Consider the following 24,894-nt stretch of genomic DNA (forward strand, 5'->3'; position numbering starts at 1 on the left):
GATTCTTTTTTTTTTTCCCTAACGTTTAAGTCACGCAACGGCAGCAGTCGCAGTAACAGATTAGCTACCGGTTTCCCGGCTGGATTTCTTCTGGAGCCGACAGCTAACGGGTCAGGCGCAGCGGCGCGCTCGGGCGGCGGCCAGCGCGGTTATCCCGGGGGAGAGGCAGCTCCTGTGCCCGCCCGGCCCATCGCTCTGCCAAGGGGACAGCCCTGGGGGGCGGCGGCGCGGGCAGAGCCGGCGGCAGGTGACCGGGATCACTGCAGGTTACTGGGATCTTCTTAAGAGCCCGCTTCGCTCCTCAGTTCCTTCCCGGCGGGGGGTAACGCAGCCCGTGACCCGAGCGGGCGCTGGGAAGGCCCGGGAAGGCCCCCGGGCGCGCGGGGAGGGGGCGGTGCCGCCGTGAGGGGCAGCGCCCCCCGCCCCGCCCTGCCCCGCGCGCGAGCGCCGCCCCACGCGCCTCTCCCGCCCGAGCCGAATTTAAACTGCGTGACTGTCCCTCGCGCAAAGCACCAACGCCGCCGGGGCCCGCGCGCCTCGCCCCTTTGCCGCCCGGCAGCCAATAGCGGGGCCGCTTCCTTCCCCTCCCCACCAATCGGGGCGCGGTTTATTGCCGGCTGCGAAGGAGCGCTCGCTGTGTGCGCCCGCCCGCTGTGGAGCTGTTCCCTGGCGCGGGGCAGGCGAGTCCTCCTTCTCCTCCTCCTGCTGCTCCCCCGCCCCTTCTCCCCGCGCTTTGTTGCTGCCTCTTCTGGGAGAGCGGCGGCGGCGGTGGCCGGCGGCGATGCCCGAGTTCCTGGCGGACCCGTCGGTGCTGACCAAGGAGAAGCTGAAGAGCGAGCTGATCGCTAACAATGTGAGCCTGCCGGGCGGCGAGCAGCGCAAGGACGTGTACGTGCAGCTCTACCTGCAGCACCTCACCGCCCGCAACCCGCCCGCTGTCGCGCAGCCCGACTTCTCCAGCGACGAGGAGCGGGAGCCCACGCCTCTCGGTGCCCGGAGCCGCGGCGCTGCTGCCGCCACCGGTCGGGTGAGTACCGCCGCCTCCCTCCCTCCCTCCCGCGCCGCGGCGGCTTCCCGGCAGCCTCGGGCCCGCTTTCCCGCCCGAACGGGGCGGCCGCTCTCGCCCGCCGGCCGCGGCACGGGGACCGCGGTGAGGCACCGGGGCACCCTCGGGCTCGGCTGAGCGCGCGGTTGTGCCTGGCGGGGACGGTCCCAGCAGCCGGGGCAGAGCGGCAGCGGCGCTGCCCGGAGGCCACCGCGTCGAGGGGGCGAGCTGGGACCGCGGGTCGGTGTCGGGCGGCCGCCGACTGCGCCTACAGGTCGCGTCCTACCTCGGAGCGACGGGCCCGTGCGGGGGGGCCCTCCAGCCGGGCAGGGCCGCGCGACCGCGCGTGGGAGGGTGCGACAGCCCCCGGTTTTAAATTGGGAAGCCTTTGCTGTGGTTTGGCGGGCGGTCTCCTGAGGAGAAAATTTCGGTGTTGGAGGAACCAAGCGAGAGAACCGCACGAGGTTGCAACTTACTCTGGGAGATGATTCCCGTCAGCTGTCTCGGTTGTACTGCAGCAACGCTACGCGGTGTAAATACCTCTAGATGAAAGGAGGAATCTGTGGGGAAACAGAGGTTTCACTTAATGAAGTGGATTGTTTAGTGTAAAGAGGGTCTGCATAACGTAGATGTCTCGCTGGTACCTCTAAGCACGTGTTTATAGCAAAGGGCCTCTGCTGCATTTTCAGTTCGTCCACTGTACTTTCTTTCTTTGAATTTTTCGTGTAAAGGAAGAGGGGGAGCTGATACTGTTTGGAATTTTTCTCTTTGGGAAAATTTGATTTCCTTCGTAATTTTTAATAAGTGGTCTGTAAACTTGTATACATTGAGAAAGCAGTCTTGTAACAGATAATTCTAAACTGTCTGGTCGCGAGTAAGGACTTGGATACTGATTGCCGGCTCCCGGAGTTGTGGTGCGTGTGATATTACAAGTATTTAATTGTATGAGATACTATCTTTCAAAGCTCATTAGTAAAGGGAGTGCAGAGAAATGGAATCCTTTGAAGGTCTTTCAGTGCCCTAGCTTTCAAAAAACGGCAAAAAAACCAGTTCTTGAATTAAGAAATTGAAAACTGCAACTTCAAGAGGAAGAGATTTCTAACAAAGTTATTTGTCTCTTTTTAACATCTCTCTAATTCAAACAGTTACCTGGCATTCACTGAAGTAACTTTACAGTGAACTAGACACTTTGCTGGCTTAGAGCAGTCTGCTGGTAGCGCTGATAAGGTGCTTTTGAGTAAAATAGGATGAGCTTGGATCTGACTTGTTTCACACTTGTTGGAGGAGGAACGTCTTGAAACTGCTGAAGTTTCTATCCTAGATATGATTTTTTCCTTTCCAGAGTGCTTAAGTTTAAACAATTAAGGGTGACTTTTTTGATGTTTACAGAATGGGTGGTACTCCTACACTGCTGTTAACAATGTCTGGAAGGCTCTGTGCTATTTGTGCTTATCTTGTGTATTAATATAAGAACACTGTATCATCATAACTTCCAGAACTTTAGCGAACATTCTAGTGATAGTTGTTGAGATTTGGGTCCGTTGTGCCCTGTGTTGTGTTGTTTCCCCCTCCCAAAAAACCCAATCCCAAACCAAAACACCCAGAAGAATCCCAAACAATACCTGCCAAGCAAAACAAGCAAACTTGGAGGATGTATGCTTGTTGCCTGCTTTGTGCAGCTTAAGTTCTGAAACTGCATGTAGCTTGAGTAACTGTTGTCTCTGTTGATGCCTTCTGGCATAAGGATGCTTTTCTGATCAGCTCTCCTTTGAAAAGAGTAATCTACATGTCCCCAGAACACTTGGAAGGGAGAGGTAGAGTGAAAGAAGTCTGACGTCCCAGAAGACTGGGATTCTGGTGAGGAAACAAAGCAAAATATCTTGATAAGATTAAGAGAGGGTAGGAAGGGAAGCACATAGACCTCTGAATAAGAAGAAACTGGAAATAAGAGGCAAAGAGAGGTGGCTGGAACTGCAAACACTTATGGAAAGGAGGAATAAAATAAAGGAATTCCATATTACCTGTGGGTCACTTAGTAGGCTCTGGAAACAAACCTCTGTCTCTAAACTCCTCTGTGTAAATTTGTTGTTTTATACTGGGCATTGCTTTTATGTTTTACATTTAAAAGGGTTAGAAAACAGTTTTTACTGGGTGCACAAGGGAATTAGAAGTACTTTATAATATGTACTGCCCTAATGACAGGTTAGGTTGAGATGTGACTAACAGAACTGTGATGCTTTAATAGCTCCATATTTATTAGGAAATTGTCTGAGAAATTGTAGTATTGGTTTGTGTACCTTGGGGGAGTTTTAAACCATTTGTTTCAAACTTACAGGCAGCCAACTAAATATGTTTCTAGAACACCAAAATACTACATTACAAGGATATCTTCCATGGGATTAAAAAATGTGGACTGTGTTTCCTGTACCACTCTAAAAGTTTACTATTGCTTACTTGAAAGTTGCAAAAGTCTCTCCAATCCAGATGACTCAGTCAACGCTAGTATTAACTTGAAAAAAAATGTTTGAAAGAGCACTTACATAGGCTTGCATTTTGGAGGGTTCTGTCCCACTGTGCTTTCTCCTACTCCTTATTTGGTATTTCTCTGGCTCTAGCATAATATTCTACAAACCTTAAAAAACTCCACCCAAACCAAGCAGTAATAAACAATCAAAAAACCCCTAACAAACTGATTTGGGAGTGAAGACTCACTCTCACTTGGAATGAATGAATGAATACATGCCAGCTGCTTAGAGGGAGAAGCAGTAAAGGGACAGAATTACTTTTGGAGCAGAGATGTGTTATTTTTGAATGGAGAAGAGCAACACAAGTGAGACATAACCTCGTTTTTCTGAAGTTTGCTTTTTCAGTAGTAATACCAACACAACAGTTGTCAGTGCTTAACTGCGTGCTGCCTGCTGAAGGCCAACAGTCTTGACAGCAATTCTCTCTTGCTTAGCTTCTCTGAAAGGGTTGAGATTACAGTCAAAAAGCACTCTGTCCTTACTTTATGGCATAATATATTCCTTAATATGGCTTTTGGTGTGGAAAAAGAATATTGTAATGGAGATTTTGTGTTGACCTGAGTAAGGGTGGTCCTGACTTGGTGGTGGACGCTGGATGGGTTTACTGGTCACTGGGATTTCTCCCATCCCGCTCTGGGCCATTTCACCGTTCCCCTTATTGAGAGCAAACAGCTGTAACCCTCTGTGGTCCTGCAGCCCGCTGGAGTTCAGTGCCCGTGTCTGTGTGGGGCAGCCGGAGGGTAGAGCGGGTGCGGCCTCGCCGGCGGCGCTGGGCGGCAGGGGGCGCTGCGGGGCCGGCGGCCCGCGGAGGAGCCGCGTGTGCGGGGGCGAGGCCGCGGCTGCTGCTGATAGAGTTGGGTCGGCAGCTTACGGGACCAGTCGGCTAACCCACGGATCCTGAAGAGGGGAAGGCACTGCTTCTCGTGAAATAGACAAGTTCAAAGGGATACTCCGAATATCTGTGCTCCAGCCACTGAAGGCGAAACCAGGTCTCTTGATAGTTAGTGTTAGTCTCTAGATAGTCTCTTGGAAGTTAGTGTTTTGATATTGCTGGAATCATTAGTCATTTTAACCTGTCTGCACTGTCATTTTAGTGTTCTTTTTTCCTAAGTTCTGGGCATTTGAGAATGCATTTAGGTGCACATTTTCTATTGATAAAAGCCATGCAGAGACAATACCCCATAGTTTTAATTGTGCTACAAATGATGCCTTTTGAATGCACCACTCTTTTCAGCACAACTTTATTTAACACTAAATTTAGCCCAAGAATATATATCTCACGTTAGTTGTATACTCTTACTAGGAGAGGAAAAGCTTTTAAAACCATGTCTATTCTTGCCTCAGTCTGATAACATTGCCTGGAAGAGTCAGCTTCTCTAGCTCTGCTAATGTCTGTGAACAACTTTTTTTCCTAAGCTTGTTTAGCATAGTGGTATGTGAGGACAGTGTTTGGGTATGCGGGACACCTGTTTGCTGCAGGGGGAACCATGTGTATCTGGATGCCCCTGGTCCTGTTTAGTTAAGGGCTGAATATCAGGACTGAGCTCGAAAGTAACAATGAAATTGCATTCTTGCCTCTCTAGTGCCCTTATCTTAAAACACACGCTGAAAATACTGTCTTGATGCTGTTGCCAAACAGGAACTGTTCAGAGCTTAGAATGTGTGGGTTATTATGACTTTACTATTTGATGTATTTCATGTCCTGGAAGAATTTCTTCTAAAACACATTGAGTGAAATTTTTGACCTTTAAAGTGATGATTTGAAAAAGATCAGTCAGATGTCTCCTCCTCAGATCTGTCGGTGAAGGTATGATGAAATCACATGGACCTCTTTGATGAAAGTTTGTAAGAGACCTATCAAGTAAAGATGTTTGGGTTCGTTAGTTGGGTTTTTTAGTTTTGTTTGTTTGGGGTTTTTTTGTGCTAATCAAGTAGCCAAGTAAGTTAAGACCTAGCTTCAGCCCTTTATCGTGAGAATGGTGTGGCAGTGATAATATCTGTAGCTGAGGTAACTACGGCTTCAACCCCTTCCCTATTGGAAAAGAGAAGGTAATTTATGAGATTAGGTGTGTGGAAAGTGAAACTGTGTGCTCGGATAGGTGAGTTAATGTAAAGCATATATGCGAAGGAAGAAAATCTGTTTGGTGTTTCCTGTGTGGCTGTATGTCTTGATTATGATGTGCTGTACAAATGTGACCAAGAATACAGATTAAATCCTTTGCGGCCTTTTAAATGGCAGTCATCTGCTGGCTGAGTGACAGCTGTGGGCAGTAGGGGAGGGATGACCAAAGTAATTCCCACTACTGTGAGAAGTCTTGCCATGCTGCTCTGCACCTTCAGACTTTCTGCAATTCTAGACTCATGAACTAAGGAGATAAGCTTGTTAGAGTGCTGGTGTAATAATTGCAGTTATATTTAAATAAAAGAAACCCATTGAAGTAATTTTTGTCTAGCAGTGCATATCAGATCTCCAGGTCAGCATTCAGTTAATTGAGCTATGAGACCCACCTGTTAGTTTGGTTTCTTTATTTGTTTTTTTTTGTTGTGAATTTTTACTTTTTCACCTAAGGGAAAGAGTTGTTTCTGGAAACAACTCTTCATTATATAGCATTCATCTGCTTTCAGAGTGGGTACATTCCCTTCACTGGAACCCAGCATATGAAGGGAGAAGGTGAAAGAGTTGAGTAGTCCCTAATCTTACCATTTGGGACTGTTATTGTACTTAGGCTTGAAAGTTCTAAGTCTGGCACTTACTAGCTGCTTAAAAGGTTCTTTAAGTTATGTGTATCAGGATCTTTGAATTGCTGCTGCATAATTTCCTTTCCGTTGTTTATTTTGTCTGTCCTGTAGCTTTTGGTAAGTGTCTCCAGGCCTTTGAGGTTAAAAGTTGAGAAGAACTTCGTTTTTGGTTTTTAAAATGAGAGTTCTACTGCAGGAAATATTTGTGTATGGTATAATAAAAAGTACAAGGGAAACAAAGACCTCTCTATTTCACAGTGTAAGTCTATTATTAATGCTTCACATATGCAGTTCCTTATCTTCACCTCTCCTGAGAAATATTTATTTGTTAGCAGAGAAAACTCTGCAAACTGGAGAATTGAAGAGCATTCTGTTGGTGTGATTTGGGCTTTCTTTATCCTATCTTAACCTCATTCAGAGAAACAGTAAATAGGCCCTGACCATTTCACCTTCTAGTGATGAAGCTGTACATGTTTGGGATTAAAATCATTGTGTATCCTGATGTAGGTACTGTTTACCTTGGGATTTGAAAATGCTGCTTTTGATGATGTCCCATAGTTGTTTATATTATTTAATAGCTTCTTCAAGATGTTACTTATGCTTGCCTTTGGAATAGTGCTGGGACTAGTACAGGTGCTTGTCAATATTCCTGATAAACTGGTCTGTGGCTGTTAATTTCTATTCAGCAGGAATGGCAAAGGTGAGGTAGGTAGCTTCCAAGTCTGAATTCTGATCCCTTGTGTCTTCTGCTCTTGTTAATGGAAACATGGTAAAGCTTTGTGCAGTCAAGAGATGATACTCAGAGAAGATGAACTTCTCTTGTGCTCTTGTTTTTCTGTGGCCCTAGTACTGAGAATGCTATGTGGCAGCCCCATGATTATATTTCACTACAGTACTTATTTTAAAGATGTGGTTCCTGGGTAATATGAACCTGAACCTGGCAGATACTACTACCAAATTGCCATCTCTTTGGTAGGAACAAATCTCTCTCAAGTGAAGTATGCAGATCCTTTTCCATGTTTCGTTTTCTGTAAAATAGCAGTGACTGGAAATATGTTTTTAATGCTACTAGCTCTGGATGGAATTAGGTGATCTTCAGATAAGGATTTATTGATCAGGGTATATGGTATATTGCAAAAATATTTACATTATGTGCAAAGTGATCAGTGGCACCACCTTACTTTGGCAAATTCTGGGTATTACCACAATCTCATTTTAGGCACTTCACCTCTGTACCACAGTAAGACAAATTTTACCAGTGGTCACCAGACCAGGAAAATTTGTGTGTGTGTTTTTGTTGTTGTTTGTTTGATTGTTTTTTAACTTGCAGTGATAAATTTTAAAGCTAGCTCTTCTGATCTGTCTCATGGCATAGTCCAATGGTCAAGTTGTCCTGATGCACAGGAAGTGTAGTGGTGCTTTATACTGTAATAGTAGTGGTAATTAGAGATAATGTTGTTGCTGAGGTTAATGCTGTCATACCACAGTCAAGGTATGAGAGAAATTCTTCTATCCTGCCTTACATGGCTAGGGACTGATCTTGTGGTCCAGTGAATGATTAAATGGCAACTTTGTACTTGTACAAGTGAGATCATTTGCTTCTGCACTTAAGAGAACAGGTGTTCAAAAGTAAAAGTTGTGACCTTGAAGAGCACAAGATAATCAATGCATCTGTTCCAATTATTGAAGAACATAGATTACTTCAACTTTGTTCACCTTTTCCCTGCCCTTTTTCTCTGCTGAAACTGATTATTCTGATGGTCTCTATGTGTGATAGTAGTGCAGGAAAAAGTGGAATAGTATTTGGAAGGGAAAAAAAAACCAAACTCGAAGATACCATGAAGTATGAGCTTACTTGTGCTAGAATACTCTAGTTCTCATTACTTGCAGTTAGATTTTTGATAGTTAATATTTCTGTAAAGCATCCAGTAGAATGCTGAGTAGTGCTTCTGGTGTATATTGTCATAGTATCTTCTGTGGTCTCTAAGTGATACAAAGGCAGAGATAGGTTAAATTAGGTTTCCAGTTTCTTTAAAGTGTCATTGGAAAGTTGATTTCCTGCACCATGGTAGTTTTCTTCTGAAATACAGAATAGCATCTTGGTTAATCTGCTTGGTGATCTGTGCAAACCTCAGAGCTATCAATAGTCTAAACAGATCTCAACAAGAACACCTAGCATTTGTTTTGGAACTCTTTTTTTTCCCCACTGTTTAGGCAGTTCAGTAGTCCAGAAAAAATGCACTGAATATGAAATTCAAGTTAATGTGATACTTAACTTGGAATAGTGTTATGACCAACACATTCAAAAGTGAATAAAAGTCTCATATAGCTGCAGGTTGTTTGTTTTTTGTGTACTATGTAAGTAGGCTCTGTTGCTTCAAAAAGTAATTTGGAATGGAATGATTGAAGTGAATTGTAAATCTGTCTTTAGTCAAATCTGCCACTTCAATGACCCTGTACTTTCTTCAGACTGCTTGCAGTCTATTCCAAGAGTTTATGATATTTCTTCTTTACAGCAGCTGATTTTTTTCATCATGCTGGGATATTCAAAATCTAGGAGTTAGAGGAAAACCTGGAGTCAGTTATATTTTTTTATATATATATATATAGTTAGTTATATTTATAATATATATATCCTCATACAGTCCCTGCTTAACTTTAAAATACCAAGATACTTGAGGCAAGACCAGGTTTACATGCAAACAAATATTGAACTGGCATTAATGCCTAGCTAGATACTGTTGACTCATGTCAGTCACCTAGTGTTTTGATTCTATCTTACAAAATGCAACAAGAAAAAGACCTGTTAATTGTGACTGAGTGTTACAGCTAATTTGTATTTGGAATTCTAGTCTTTGGTTAATACCAGAAAACCCAGGTTGGTTTGCCTCTGGGCAGCCAAGCTGAGAAAAATATTAAGTGTAGAAATTGTTTCTGTTCATATCCTACAATTTTGAAATACAAATACAACTTATTTCAAAGCAGTATCAAGATCTTTCTGAGTTGAGAGCATGCAAATCCTAAACATACTTTATGTCTTACCTCTTCACTTTCTTCCAAATTTTGAAGCTTGAAATGGCTGTTATAATAGTAGGGGCTTCCCAAGTTGAAGAAATGTTGTGATTACTCTGTTGGGATCTAGCAGAAACTGTTAATTTAGGAGTAGCATCTCGGCAGATTATTTTGATAACCATCTGTATGTGGTGGTGGTGCATTGCCAACTGTTTAAAGTAGTGTTGCCAGAGTTGGGTTTAGAATTTGTTAGAGCTACAGTAGCAGAGGCTTAAGCAGACAGGCAGGATTTTGAAAATTTGAGATTGTTTCTGATTTTGCCTAGAATGCTAAGACAAGTAGGAATAGGGGTTTTGGAAAGTTGGTTGAGAGGATGTAGATACTGAAGAACTTGTTCCATATCATTAGAGGAAGAAATGTTGACCAACTAGGTAGAAAAATGATGCAAAGAAATGCCAATGGGACATAAATATTTGTAGTTTAGTGTAGTGATGGTGAAATAGCTAGAAACTTACTTTTTCAGTCATATGAAAGCAATCCCCTCCCACTGTATACTTGAACTTCAAATTCAAACATACGACCATAATAATGAGTAAGAGATGTTGGTTTTTTTGTTTGGTTGGTTAGTTTTGTTTGTTTTTTTTTTACTTTAGAGGAGGTTTGTAATGGGTGTTTCCTTTCTAAGTAGGAAACTTGGCCATGTTTGTTTAGTAGGTGTTAATGTTTGTACTGTTTCACATGGGATTTAATAGGGGGAGGGAGAATATAATGACTTTTTTCTGGGTTTATATGTTTAGTACTCTTATATCTTCTTATTCCCTTAGAAGAAAAAGATGTGTTCTGTATTAACTGTAAACCCTCTATCTCTCATTTCTCCCTCATACACTCACAGAAAGCTACAAAGAAAACTGACAAACCCAGGCCAGAGGAGAAGGATGATCTAGATATAACAGAGATGAGTAATGAAGACCTTCAAGAGCAACTTGTGAAGTATGGAATAAATCCTGGCCCAATTGTAGGTAGGTCAACTGAACTAGCAGATACTCATCTGTTCAACATATTTCTCACTAAACCTCACTTGTGAGTGCTCTAAGCTCCTCTGACAGAGTTACTTATTAATACCAGTGCTGTTTCAATACTACTTCCCACTTAGGATGTTTTCACCGAACTATTTACATTGAGAAGACTTTGAAGCATTGCAGTGTAGGCAAGTCTGCAGTTTGTTCCTCTTGTGCTCTAGGCCAGCTGGAGATGTTCCAACTTCTGTTCTGAAGCTGTGTAACTATTAGTTAAAGTTCAGTGCTGGGGTAATTAGGTCTTCTGATACAGAGGTTGAGATCTGGGCCCACTTAAATAGAAAATACATCTTACATAATAACCTAATAGCATTGAGAGCAGAATGAGAACAGGGAGCTTCCCTTTCCCTAGAGCGTTTCCTACTCGCTGCATTGTGCAGTAATGTTTTTCTTTGCCGATGTCTTTTTCTGGCCCTTTGAGCCCAGCGTTCCGTCCTTCGTGCTGGTCTATATCAGGAGTAGTCCTGACCCCAGCCTAATCTCCTGCCTGGAGCTCTCATCTGTGATGTGGGATCAAAGCACCTTGCCTTTCAGATTGTGCACTAGCCTAATGGCAAGGGGATTTGATTTCACAACTCTTCAGAAAAAGATTGTTGTCTGTAGCATGCTGAGCCTTCTGTGGAATGTCCTTGAAATCCTAGGTGGATGAAAATGTCAGTGATGGAGCCTGCAGTCCTGTATGTATTCAAAGTCTTATGCATATTATTTTCAGTTAGCTGATTCTGTATGCTTTCCCATGAATACCATCCAAGAGGAACAGGTTGCAGATCTGCAAAACTCAAGAACCTATGCAGTCCACTGGAAAGATGTTCAAATTTGGTCTAATTAAAAACCTTTAGTTCTTAGATGGTATGGATTCTGTTTCTTGAGTCTGCCACTTCTTTTTAAGTGTTGTTTCCTCTTATCTGAAAAATTCTAGAGGTTAGAATTTTTTTTTTCTGCAGCTCAGGCACCAATCACCTCTACAGACTTGCCAGCACAGTCCTGATGTGGAAGTGTGTGCTAGACTTGATACTTCTTCAAGATCTGTCCTCATAGATCAAGTGAACCAACCTAATGGCTAGATCCAGCAAACAAAGTTCTGTTGTTCCTGCTTGCTTGCACCATCTCTGATGCTTATTGGACTGAATTTGCCAACAAGGCGCAGGCTAAGGTTGAAGGGGCATTAATTCCAGGGTAAAGGAATTAAGAGAATAATTGTGCAATCTGCATGGAAACTGTTGCCCTTGAAATTTCAGACTCACTACATTTTTTATGAGGGCATAAAATCTTATGTATTGCAGCATATGAAACATCTTAAGAAGCAGGTAAATTCCCTTTCCATTGGTTTAGTTTTCATAACTTTCAGTGTACAGAGAGGTCTAAAGTTATCTAAAAACTCTCTTAAACCAAAAAGTTAGAAGCCTTAGAAGCAGAGTTATGTACCTAGAGGTATGTATTCTGGGCCATACAAACTGATTAAAAATAAATAATATTCCCAAGGAATAGGTAATCAAGTTCTATCAATCAGTTCAGGAAAGATGAAAACTGTATCTTTAGCATGTATTCTTCCTTTGTTATAGCTACTACTAGGAAACTTTATGAGAAAAAGCTGTTGAAACTGATGGAGCAAGGTCCTGAACTGAAGGCACCTGTGCCTCTCCCAGCTATTCCAACTACTGAGAACACCAGACAGAATGGAAACAATGATTCTGACCAGTACAGTGACAATGAAGAAGGTAGGACTAAAGTAAAACTTGCATGGGAATGATTCAAGTTATATATCAATAATACTTGCAGTAGAAATACCTAAAGAGGGTACAGTCTTGCTGTTAGGTGAGGCTGTAGGTACTGCTGTGGACCATGTGAGTCATGTGCTTCATCACGCAGTTCTAGCACAGTGATCCAGGTGCCTGTTCTGGGTAATGAAACTTTTTTGCTACTGAACTTTGATCCATTTGCACCAGACTGGAGCCTGTAAATCTGAGAGATAGAGAACTGTGTATGAGGTGTTAAGGTGTTCTTTGTAGTTCATGCTTAAGTACCAGTGCAATTTTGTCTTATGGTGCTCACAGCAGTTTAGCATGGGATAGCGAATGAATGTTTGCTTATTAAACTTTTGTACTTTTTTTTTAATGTCTCTCACTTATGGCTCAATGCCTTTTATGCTCTGTTCCTCATGGACTTAGTTTGGGGTGGGTTGATTGGTTGGTCCTGTGTGTGTTTTTTTTTCTGGTTTTAATATCAAGTTTGTATCAAAGTGTAGTGGGGGAAGTGGAACCCAAATCACACCATCATACATCTTACAAAAAATAAAAGTATAGGCTTTAAAGAGTGACATGAATGGAATGTTAAAAGATGCTTATTTATAGTGTGGTTTGGTTTTGGGGTGTTGTGGGGTTTTTTTTGGTTGGTTGGTTGGTGGTTTTGTTGTTTTTTTTAGGTGTGTGTAGTTTTTTGTCTTTACAGGAATTTTATGGAGGTAGAGACAGAAAGGGTTGAATTACAGTTAGTAATTTGATTGATCTCCCATGCATATTTGGGCTTGTTTTTCAACTTTTCTCTCTTGCACTTTCAAGGGGGAAGGGATGTTAGAGATTGATATATTTGTTTTTGGAACAGCCAAGAGCCCAGTCACAACTGGTAACTATAAGCTACCCTTATAGTTACAAATGCTTTATCTAATTACTGAGCTGTTCAAACTCTGGGGAAAAGCCTCAAACCCAAACACTCCCCTTCTACCCCCACCAAAATAAAAAGTTTCTATAAATAATCCCTAAATATGTTGGTGTAATGCTATTAAGATTTTAGAAAAGCAGTGGAAATAATACATTCTCTTATTGATAAGATGACTGCTAACCACTTGCCTTCCTATGGTGTCAAAACCAGAGTTTTATATAAAAGGACATTTTAACAGAAACAAAGCTAACAACATCAAACGAGGTTGAAAAGCTTCAATACCCATACTCCAACCAATCGTAGAAGTGGTACTTCAGTTAAAGGAATTTCAATTTGATACCAGTTTCTAAATGGAACTGCTGGATTGGTCAAAGCTTATCTGAAATATAGAATTTTTAGGACAAAATGTAAATACTTGGGTCAGTGTTTCAAAATAATTTTCAAGTTATTCTTCAAAAGTTTTTGTTCTTCTACATTTAATGGAGAAACATACCTGTTTCTCACAGCTTTATAAGGAAATGGTAACTCAGAGTTTGTTGCCTCTTAAAATGAATTTTTATTAAAATACAATTGTTTTCAACTAGTACAACAACCAGTAGTACTATAGAAACTAGTTATATTAAACCTGGTTGCAGATCCGAAGACTGAGCTGATGCTTGAGAAGAGAGAATCACTGAAAGCCCGGACGAAGACACCAGTAGCACTCAAACAAAAAAGAGTTGTTGAACACAACCAGGTATGTTTAATTTAGTGGTATATGGAACAGCTACTAACTGCAGGTGATGTGCTCACTAAACACCTTACTACTTTTAACATAATCGCATTTGACTAAGTGAGCTAATGCTGTTTTTTAAAAGTTCTTTCAGAAAGCCTGTTCTAATACAGCATGAAAATCTTGTGAATTAACTATAGCTGCCATTTTTAGCCTGTCTGATAATGTTCAAAGTTTGAATTTAATGTTCTAGTCTGACTTGCCAGCTGCTATAGCACCTCCTAGAGAAGAATAGTAGGCAACCTTAACATGTTTAGTTTTGGAAACCTGACAGGTTTTTAAGTCACGTGGGCTGATGTCATCCTGTTGGATGTTTGTGATCAACTCAATTTAATAAAAGCAGCAGTTTCTCAAGGAAAAAAGGTTTGGAAAAATGAGTGGTTTTTTTGATTTTTAAAAAATGTTTTTAAATACATACATATTCATCAATTACATATATATATGGTTTGATATCTATGGACATATGTATGCATTTTAAGTAAATCTGTAATGACTCATTTAAATATAATACATGAAGTAATGCATTTCAGTATATGCATAGGTGTGTGTTTGTACATGCATATACTAGGTATATATAATATTTTTTCTTCAACTGTGTTTGTAGTAGCAATACTAGATAGACATGAATTTGTTTAAAAGCTGCTCCTAAGAAGAAAAATAATAACAAGTTTAGATCTTGCATGTACCACTTGTCCTTTACTTGAAAATAATATTAGTTCTGTTGTTTTGATGAAAGAGGAATTTTACAGAAGCCCCTCAGGTTTTCAAACTGCTCAATTCTGGATTTGGTAGTTGTTGGCTGATTTGTTTTGGTGATGTGACAGTGACAGTGTCACTAAATACACTGTTCCCCAGCTTAGGTTACTTAGGGTCTTAATAATGTTTTCATCTGACCAATAAGTAGAGAGGTTTTGCTACAGTAAAGGACTTGTATAAAAGCATACAGTGACCTAGAATCTGACTTTTTAATTGCTTGGTGTATTTTAGCATATCACAGTGACCTTTCTTAATACTTCGTGGTAAATGCTAGATACTTGCAATTTAGATAGTATGTGTATATAAACATGCTTTTACTATGAATGTCCCTTAAAGGAGGTAAAATGCTTTACCTTATCATTTTCTGTGTGATCTTGGGTAATACAGTAGAGTTATAGGGATCTAGAACTAGTTCCGTTTTTTTAAATTGGATTTTTAGAGTACAGGCTGAACAGATTTCATTTCTACAAATCAAAATGCACACATAATTCAACACACCAAATGTTCCTTAACTTATTCAGGCAACTTCTGCTTGTGATGGTCTTCATAATGGACATCTGAATCTTTAGATTCTTGTAGTTTAAGAATTACTTTTTTTCTAAATTGCTATTCAGCCAGAAATCCTTGCCAGATTTAGTGTAATAAAGATACTTAATTCTGCTATGAACAAACAAAAATTCTGGTCTTCAGGAACCCACTTACAGAATAAAAGGCAAGAGATATATACTGAGGTATTTTCATTGTATTTTCAAGTGTTGACCGTTTACTAAATTTTTGGTCATTCTGTTTCACTGTATTAGGTTATTACCTGTTTTGTCTTGCAATCTTCCATGTGCAGTGTAGATGCAATATTTTGCAACTTACATATTCTAATTACCAGTAGTTAATCAAAGGAATATCACTTGATTAATCAAAAATTGATCTAATTTCAAAATTATGTCCAGTTCCTCAGAAAATGTAACTCTATCTTGTTAAACCTTTTACCTTTCAACTCCTGATTGCTGTGTTACAAAAACAAACAAACAAACAAAAAACCAACAAAAAGCAACATCTAAAAAACCCTAACAAACACCCCACCCACCTCCAGCAAAAATTTTCTTGAAGCCAAAAACAACTCAATGATTTTGGCTAGCAAATGTGTGTAGTTATATATTTTGATGAGAATAAAACATAAAGATGGAGAAGTTCGGAGGTGTTTTCCTTCTTCTATGGAGTTTGATCTTGGGTTTTCAACTAGTATGTCAAGGGACTATACTCGTTTTGCAGAATTATTGCAGTTGTCATGCACTGTGCAGCATTGGCTCAAAGATTTTGAGGCTCTGAAGAGTGGTGGGCAGTGTGGTGTGAGCAGACCGCCTAGTTACTTCTAGGTCCTGTGCAGTCCTAGTTTTAGTCCAGACTAGACAGCTGACAAGATTGTCTGTCCTTTGGTGAGGAGAGGTGTTGCTCTTCTCTTGAGAAGAGAGTGCATATAGTCACTAAGCAGACTGCTGCAAGAGAAATGGGGTGGGGAGGTTGAGCAGGCTTATGGGGCTTATCAGTCAGTTAGCAGAGGAGGGCTGGATGAACTTGAGCTCAGCTGTTTGTCTTTAATTATGTTTAATTACCTCTTCATAGTGAACTGGAAAAGTTGGCAGAAACCCCTAGTTTGAATGCCCCCTTCTAATCCGGTAGGTGAATATAGAGTTCAAACTCTATATATATACTCTGAGGCCTCAGTAAATGGCAGTAGACAAAAAGAGGCAGGCTAAACAATAAATTTTAAAGAGTAATGTACAACTACTCTCTTTCCTTGAGACTTTGTAAAGTGACATTCTGCATGTGCTGTGTTCCACTCCTCCTTCCTCTGGGTTTTTTTTTTTTTTTTTTTGAGTACCTGGATTGTTGGTTTATTAAAACAGGCAGCATTGCAACTGCGGACATACAAATTTTATGTGGCATACACCCAATAAAAAGCTTTGTAAATGATAACTGAGGTGAAGTCACAAACTGTAGCTTTGCTGCTCGTGAGTAGTATGACAGTTAAAAAAGCACATGCTGAACAGTGCTTGTATACCACACCATTGTAGTTTCTCTGGTTACATACAGGGTGTCACTAAATAAGTGTTACATTCTAATAGGGCTAGAGGCCAGCTCAGTTGACAGTGAGGATAACTATATAGACAACAGTTTTTATTTCCTTTTTATTATTATTTTGTTTGTTGACTATGCATTGCTGAAGTATGGTTGGGTCTTATGCAGTAGATTCTTGTTTTTTCCTAGACTTTTCATGCAAGAAAAAAATTGAAACTTGGTACTTAAAACACACTACTGAAGCATCTGAAGAACACAGAGAGGCAGTTATTAGTGAAGTACTTTTAACTTCTCATTAGAAGATAAGTAATTCTTGGTCAGTCTGGAATGGGGAGCTTTCTGCTATTAGGATGAGAGGATTGTTTTACTGCCTTCTTCAGTGGACTGTGTTCGAACCACTCTGAAATTAGTGTTGTTCCCAAAGCTTCTAAAGAACACCTCTCAAATAGAAAGTGTATGAGGTTGAGGTGGGGAGCCACGATTGTACATTGCAGGTTAAATGTTTCTTAAGGAAGAGAGGGCAGTGCCTGGTGAATATTTAAAGAGGGGTTGTAAGATATTTCATCAGAAGTCTGCTTAAATTGTAAAGAATTTTTGGGAATTAGGCCAAAATCTACAATTCTGTACAAAACACCTGAATCTGTTTGGACCTGAGGTTTGTGCATTTATTTTTTTTAAAGTACTTCAGTGACTTCAGAATAAGTGAAACACTTGTGCTCCCTCTGCTGGGTATGCAGTTGCTATAATATAGAACTCATCACAGAATCATAAAACTGCTTAGCTTCTACTTTCACTGTTCCCTCTCATTAAATAAATAGCCTGTTCTCTTAACGCACTGTTTTGGGGCTAATAGTGTTCTAGTGAAGTTACTTCTGGTGTTGGACCTGTAACTGACAATTGTACCAGTGTGCGTAACTTCGATCAGAACTGAGTGTGACTTCCAAGAACTTGCTAATATGTCACTGTATGAGGTGTTGATATGCAAAGATTTCAGTTAAAGCAAAGTAACAATTTTTATTTTTAAACTTAACCAAGTAAAAAGGAAAATTTTATATGTAATCTAGAAGAAGCAGGCCCTCATCTCCCTTTCCCTCCTGGGATTAGTTTTGAGGAGGATATTTTCTTTTCATCATAAAACTTGAAAGAAAGCATAGGGAGTGATCCGTATTTGTTAATGACTATAAAAGTTTGGCACTTTATGTTGTTACTTAGATTTGTAAAGATTTGTGTCAGGCTTCATTTTTTAAGCCTATTGTTATGTGAGAATTGTTAGTTTCACCTCTGTATGTGGAACCTTTCAAGATTATGAAGTATCTCCCCATGACCCTTGTGGAGGCCCCTGACCCCGAGAGATTAGTTCCTGTTGAAATGTAGGTGGCTGCCAATAAACCATTCCTATCTCTACTTGAGAGAACAGAGCCCTAAGTGTATAGAGAAGAAGGGGATACTTTCTGCTTATGCTCAGAGACTTTATTTTGTGTGTGTGTGTAGGCAGGTAATGTAATGGACCTGAAAGCTTCGCGTTGTCTGCCGATGACTTGATGTAACTGCTCACAGTATTAGTTAGCTCACTCTATTGCAGTGAGCAAAGTAGCAGTTTTTACTGTTGGGCATTATCTACTCAGTTCTGTATTTGAACAATAATGTACTCTAATGTTGTAAGTATTGTGGTCAGCTCTACTAATCTAGCTAGGTATTCATTATTAAATGTATTAGGATCCACTTTTTTTGATTGTAGACATGTTGCTTTTGGAGTATGCATGCTATTTTGGCTTTTGGTTGTGACTATCCAACGTTGGCAGCTGGTTTTCATGTATGTGATCATGTGTTTGATGCTTGAATAGAGCTATTCTCAAGATGAAGTTACTGAGACTGTCTGGACAAGTGGATCTTCAAAAAGTGGACCTCTCCAGGCATTTTCTAGGGAGTCTACAAGAGTATCAAGAAGAACACCAAGAAAAAGGGTGATGAGAGGCTTATTTTAAGACAAGTTTTTTTTTCTTCTCACTGTTAGGGTCCCAGTGGCTATTTTATTCAATTGTTTTCTTTTGTTTGTTTTAAACAAACAGGTGGAAGCTACAGCACAGTTGCCTATAGATGATGCTGTTATATCAGAGAGTACTCCCATAGCTGAAACTATATTGACTTCAAGCAACGAGACCCTAGTAAATATGCTTAGTAAATATGTTTAATCAATGGTGCAAGTGGCATTCTTCTGTATTGTATCTTCACTGACAGAATCATTCTGTTTTGGACAGATCAAAGACTCTTTTAAGGAAAGTAGTCTTTGAAACCACACGTTCAGTGTCTGGTACCTAATGCTGTTTACTTTGAAATGGGACTAGGTAGACACTTAGGTCCCATCTGATGTCTTTTGGGGGGAAGGATTGAAAAGAAGCACTTTAAAAGCTTAGATACTTTTCTTAATTTATTTAATATTTGCTTTTAAGTTTGGCTTTTCTTGTGAACTAAACAGCTTTTATGGTTCTCAGTGGCTTAAAAGAAACTACTTGGAATGATAAGCTGTATGTTTCCTGTGCTTATTTCAGAGTATCTGTTACATAACCTTCTTGAGTTAACTCCTAACATGCAATATTCATATTCATATGCATTCACATATATTCAATGCACATAAGGTTTTGTTGTTTGGTTCTGCCACCTTGCCCCCTTTCATTTTGTATCTTGGCTGTCTCTGAGTGTGAACAATTTTGAATCTCGGCAGGTTGTCAATAGGGTGCCTGGAAATTTCAAGCATGCAGCTCCTACACTGTCAGTCAGTGAACTCTCAGACATGCCCAGAAGAACACCAAAGAAACCACTGATGACAGCCGAAGTAAATAAATTAAAACTTAGATTGCTCTTGCTTACTCTTTGTGAACAAAATTCTTGTGTGGATGTGCTTACTTCTGACTACAGAGGGGGTGGAGGATGTTATTGCCCAGGTGACAGTCAATATAAACTAGTGTTGTCACATGACATGAGAGAGTATAAACTTAATTTTATCTTCCCCTCTCAGATTTAGGGTGTGTGTGTGTGAAAATCTTTTTTTCTTTTTCCTAAGACAAATACGTTTTGATGTGTTATTTCTGTTTGCTGCTCTTTTTCTGAACAAAATGATTTTTTTTCTTTAAATTCTTTGAATAGCTCAAAATAGAGCAGAATTGGGCTATCTACCTTTGATCTTGTAGATCAGCCTGTCCTGCAAAAACGCACTGTGCTTTAATTTAGGGAATCAAATAGTAGAATTACTTTAGACCAAACACTTGAATTAAAAAGCATCTGTAGATTTCTGTCAGTTATCAAGAAAGAAAATAATTCTTTTACTGTTAACCTATTCAGACTGTCAAAACTATATCTCTTGGAGAACTGTCTAAAGCACCTGCAAGTATATGTAATTGCGTTAATGTAATACTGTAATATTGTGGAATTTTACATTGCAAGATAATGCTTGTCTGAATTTCAGTGGAGTTCATTGCTTCATGCAGTTACTGTAGATAAAACTTCTATTAACACTTCATTTAAAATATGACTGGAACGTAGACTTATTTATCAAATAGAAGGTTGTGGGAAAAGTTGATGTTCTGTTCCAAGCTGCTGATGTTTTTTTCTGTCAGTATTTTACTGTGCTATGGGGTTGTTTATTACAGCAAGAAGAGACAGATTGCCCACATCAGTGCCTTTTTAATCATGTTCACTACAACCAGTCTTGTGAGCTGCTCAACACAGCCATGATAGAGGTGATGGTTAAGTCTTTTTTTAATCATCTACATCATTGGCTGGCAGGTGTATAGCATGTATACAATATATTCTTTATCTTAAAGGAAACTGAGGAGATCACCGAATGCTTTAAGATACCAGAAGTGACCAGACTTCTGCCAATAATTAAGGTTAAATGAAATTCTTAAACGCAAGAATTAAACTTTCTGAATATCACTGGGTGACTCATTCATTCTTACAAATTGCACATGGTTGTGGTCACTGAGATAGCTATGCAGAAGCTTTTTGTTTTTCTGTCTGCTTGGCCTCTAACTGTTTTTGACTTACTAGGTGCTGGAGAGAACTGCTACAGAAGAAAGAAAAATAGAAAGGGATATTCTGAAAGAAATGTTCCCATATGAAGCATCAACACCTACAGGAATTAGGTATTTCTAAGGTTTATGGGGGCTTGTTTCTCAGTTCTCTTAAACCAGTTTAAGCTGAATTATATCAATATAATCTTTTGATTATATTGATAGATTTCTGAGGAACAGTTTTTGCACCTTGGCTCAATGACACTTTTGATGACCACCAATTTCTGCTGTTCTGTATACAAGTTTTGTTAGCCAAAATAGCTCAGTCTTTATTTAAATTGGGGGAGGGAAAACAGGGTTGCATATAATAGCAATTGTTATTGGAACTTCTGGATGCTGGAAGTTAAAGGGAAAGTGCTTTTCTGTGGTAATGACTTGCAGTATTCAGGTTTTGGGCTAGATGCAACTCCATTAGGCCTGCTGTTAAATTAAGGTAAAAAATCTCCCAGCATATATTTGAGTTTTCTTTTGCAAAGCCGAAAAGAATTTTCAGATACCCTACCTTTTTCTTTAAGTAGCAGTCCAGTTGTAGTCAAAGATTACTCTTAATATGAATAACAGCATCTAGGAAGGGCTATTACATTTTTGTGTGCAACTTTATATTTAAAAAAAATTGAAGGAACCCTTTGGTTAATTAGGCAATTCAAAAAACTCTGCCCTGTTTAGAGAATGAGAGAGTTTCCTTGTGTTAAGATGTGAAAACATCTCCTTTGTTTCCAACATATTAATTAGAGCTTCAGTTTAAACACAATTGCATAAAGTCTGAACCATAAGGAAGATACATAGTACCAGTTACTACTACTGTGGTGTATTGCTGACCACTCAGGTTTGCTTTCTCTTGTTTTTGAGGCCTAGTTAAATCTATACTACTTTTTAAATAAAAATTGTGCATGTGTGCTCCTTGTCTGCAAGGATTTGGCAACATATGTGGTTTTTTTAATCCTTACTACTTTGTCTTCTGGCTCTGTGTATTGGCTTTAGCCATCAGAAGATATTTTATTGGCCAGAGATAATCTTATGTTTAGAAATTCCAGCAGGGCTGCATAAGTGATCATTAAAGAAGCAAATAGAGACACTTCGTAGAGTTTTATTGCCAGTTACGATCCTTTTATGTGGATAGGGTAACGTGGCATTTGAGAATTTTTTAAGGGGTGTTTGTTTGAACACTGAATGATTAACATATCTATCATTACTATTTTGGGAGTTTGATGGATATTTCAGGTACTGAATTCACTGGAAATAATTTCATTCTTTAATTATACTAAAACTTTCCTGTGTACTTTAGATTGGTCTTTTAAATATGCAATATTTCAATTTGGTTTTTTTAATTAACAGTGCTAGCTGCCGTAGACCAATCAAAGGAGCTGCTAGCCGGCCTATAGAGCACAGTGACTTCAGAATGGATGAAAGTTTCTCTAAATATGTTGAAAAGTATGGTACCTCGACTGACATCAAGTCGGAGAAACTACCAACAAAAAAAGAACGCTCCGTTCCCCTGTGGATAAAAGTTCTTCTCTTTGTTGTTGTTTCAGTCTTCCTGTTTTTGGTTTATCAGTCAATGGAAACTAATCAAGAAAATCCTTTCTCTAGATACCTGAATATTGTCTCTCCGGGAAGTGCCAAATGAATATCTTTCTGAAAGGCACACCCGATTTGATCTCCTATTTTTAATTGTAGAGAACTCTTCTGCCCTCTCATCGGCTCAAGGACTTCTTACAAATAATGTGATTGGAACTTGATAAATTGGATAAATGAAGATAATATTAAATGGACATCGGTAACTTTCTGGACTTTGGACTAGTAGGAGATCACTGCCATAGGAGTAACATTTTTTTAAATCTTTGAACTTTTTGTAGGCTTTATTTTTTTAATGTGGACATCCTTTAAATTCACTTTTGAGAAAATGTATATTTGTTTTTGCAAGAACTTGGAAGCTGAGAAGGGCAAAAATGTAGTAAAATGTGAAGCTGTGTTTTTAAAGCTTTTCCTTTGTACAGAAAAGAAGTTGTACTTCTATCTCTAGATTATAGTGGAGGAGGATTTTAACATGGGATAAAGGGAAATGCATTTCTGTATGCATTTTTTCAGTAGCAGTTTGAATTTGTCTCTTAGGATGTAGGGAGAGTACAACAACAACCTTTTCTGTAGATTACTGTAACTTTTTAGTAAATGTAACTGTAAACCTGTTTGCATTTCTGTAAAAGTCTTAGTATCATACTAGTAACTGTTTAAGTGTAACTTCATTTAAATGTATCCCTTCATTTTAGTGCTTACAGTGTTGTAGGAACTGAATACAAATCTAATTGGCAAGAGACGTCTTAGAGGAACTTATTTATTAGTAATGTGTGGAAAATAAAAATTGCATCAATATAATTTGCTCCTAAAATACTTTTTTGGGTCAAAGTTATCTGAAGTAGTCCAAATTCCAATTTAAGCAGTGATCTTTTTTCTTTTTTAAAAAAAGCGAGGTCTTTCCAACACAGCTTTATGTGATTATCTTTGAATATTCATGTAGAGAAGTATTCTCAAAGTGTGAAAATTCCATATGAAGTTTTATTCTTGTATGAAGAGGGCATTGCTGCATTTTCTGCTACAGTTTCATCTTCTAAGGTGAGATTTACTACTTTCATGCAGTTGACTATTTTTCTCAGTGGAAGCATGCTGAAACACTCTCTATTGTGTAACTTGGTTGAGCAGGCAGCTGACTTCACTACTACCAATGAAGAGTGATAAGCAACAATTTTTTTAAAGTGAATGTATACATTTTTGGTGTGCTTAAATCTGCAGCATACAGATGTTAAGTCTTACTGCTTGGTACAAAATTGCAATAAATCATACTACTTATTCTTAAAGTGCTACTTATAAAAAGCTGAGAACATTAGTTAATAGTCAATATCTTTTTACTCTAGGTACAATTATTGTGTAGACTATAGCAATGGGGAAGCTTTACTTTCTGTGAACTTTGGGACAAACACGGTAATTTGTAGCAAAGCAATAGTTTTGGGGTTTTTTTTTGCTGTTTCATGTTTTTTTTCCTTCTAAACTGCTTTTTTGAGTAATCTAAATAGCTACCCTTGTGTCCATCCTATAGAAAATTGTAACATAAGACATTCACTTTTGGTGTCAAAAATGCAGAAAAATAAAAATGATTTTAATGTGTGTGGATTTTCCTTATCAAAATAAATGCATTGCTGAAAGGCAGGAAAAGCAAGACAGCTGATGTATCAGTGGTGTCATTTTGTGCTGCTACAGTCTTCCATACTGAAAAAACAGTGTTAAAAATCTAATAGTTAAATCAGTTCACGTCACTTGGCGGGAGGAATATTCAGCATTCTTGCACTATAAGAGTTTTGCACCATAATCCTTTAGCCTATATTAGACCTTTAATTTGGATGGGAGGAGAAGCTAGCCTTCATTTGCTTTTCAATGCTTAAGGAACTTCCTTTTCACTTTAAATTATCTCACGCAACTTTGCTGCATGTTTTAACGTGAAATACATCTTTCTCTTCTAGTTACATGAAATACTTTCAGTTGACCTTCTTCAGGGATACTATTAGCATCATTTAATTAAAAACAAACCACAAACTGAACTGCGATGCAACTAATTTCATGATTCTTTCATTTTTGCACTGTTATGGAAAATCCTCACAACTTCAGTGTTACTTCACAGATGGTAAGGAATTTTCTGCGTAAGTCCTTAAAGTAACCTACATGTAAGTCAGTTGTAGTTGGAAGACAGTTCATCTTCAAGAAATTAACAGGATTGTTATACTTGAGGCATTTAATGGTGTGAAATATCCCTGAGACTAAGACATTTCTCTTCCTTCCTCCCCTGTCCCCACATACGGATTTTCCAGCATACTTAAAGCTATACATATTATTCTAAGAGTAACACATGTAGTATTAGCTATTAGCTGAATAGTTGTATCTTCTGCTTAAGGCCTATATACTGCTGTGTAAGTTATGCTGAAGTATACAAGTATACTGTAGTCTTTGTATCAAAGTGCTGAAGCAATAGGAGCTGGTGGGTTTTTTTTCCTTTTATACACTTTCACTTTTGTTCCATTAGTTCATCTTCTAGACAAAGGCAGGTTAAACTTGCAGAACCAATCACAAAATAGAGCAATTTTATGGAGCAGTATCCAAAATTCAGTTGCAAAAATTATAA

At 39.3% G+C, this 24,894-nt stretch overlaps 1 protein-coding gene across 3 annotated transcripts; it reads left to right on the top strand.

Annotated features, from left to right (window-relative positions):
• Positions 1 to 619: 619 nt before the first annotated feature.
• On the top strand, positions 620 to 23,937 carry TMPO (thymopoietin). Of its 3 annotated transcripts, XM_050323437.1 has the most exons (9): positions 620 to 1,027; positions 10,214 to 10,340; positions 11,960 to 12,115; positions 13,691 to 13,791; positions 18,501 to 18,620; positions 18,726 to 18,821; positions 19,379 to 19,489; positions 20,704 to 20,798; positions 22,062 to 23,937. In XM_050323437.1, exons 1-9 carry the CDS (start codon positions 782 to 784, stop codon positions 22,351 to 22,353), a joined length of 1,344 nt encoding a protein of 447 aa, XP_050179394.1. In that variant the 5' UTR covers positions 620 to 781; the 3' UTR covers positions 22,354 to 23,937. The 3 variants fall into 3 exon arrangements, with proteins under 3 accessions (XP_050179394.1, XP_050179395.1, XP_050179396.1); XM_050323438.1 differs by lacking the exons at positions 18,501 to 18,620; positions 18,726 to 18,821 and having other exon boundaries at positions 626 to 1,027; XM_050323439.1 differs by lacking the exons at positions 18,501 to 18,620; positions 18,726 to 18,821; positions 19,379 to 19,489 and having other exon boundaries at positions 630 to 1,027.
• Positions 23,938 to 24,894: the final 957 nt, after the last annotated feature.

Source organism: Myiozetetes cayanensis, unplaced genomic scaffold (genome assembly GCF_022539395.1).
Source record: "Myiozetetes cayanensis isolate MyiCay16 unplaced genomic scaffold, myiCay2020 scf3, whole genome shotgun sequence".
Lineage (NCBI taxonomy): Eukaryota > Metazoa > Chordata > Aves > Passeriformes > Tyrannidae > Myiozetetes > Myiozetetes cayanensis.

Excerpts from the sequence above, each read along its gene's own strand:
- TMPO (XM_050323437.1), top strand. The coding sequence starts at position 782 with ATGCCCGAGTTCCTGGCGGACCCGTCGGTGCTGACCAAGGAGAAGCTG. Across the intron at positions 10,341-11,959 it reads AAATCCTGGCCCAATTGTAG|CTACTACTAGGAAACTTTAT; the intron begins GTAGGTCAACTG and ends CCTTTGTTATAG. Across the intron at positions 12,116-13,690 it reads GTACAGTGACAATGAAGAAG|ATCCGAAGACTGAGCTGATG; the intron begins GTAGGACTAAAG and ends ACCTGGTTGCAG.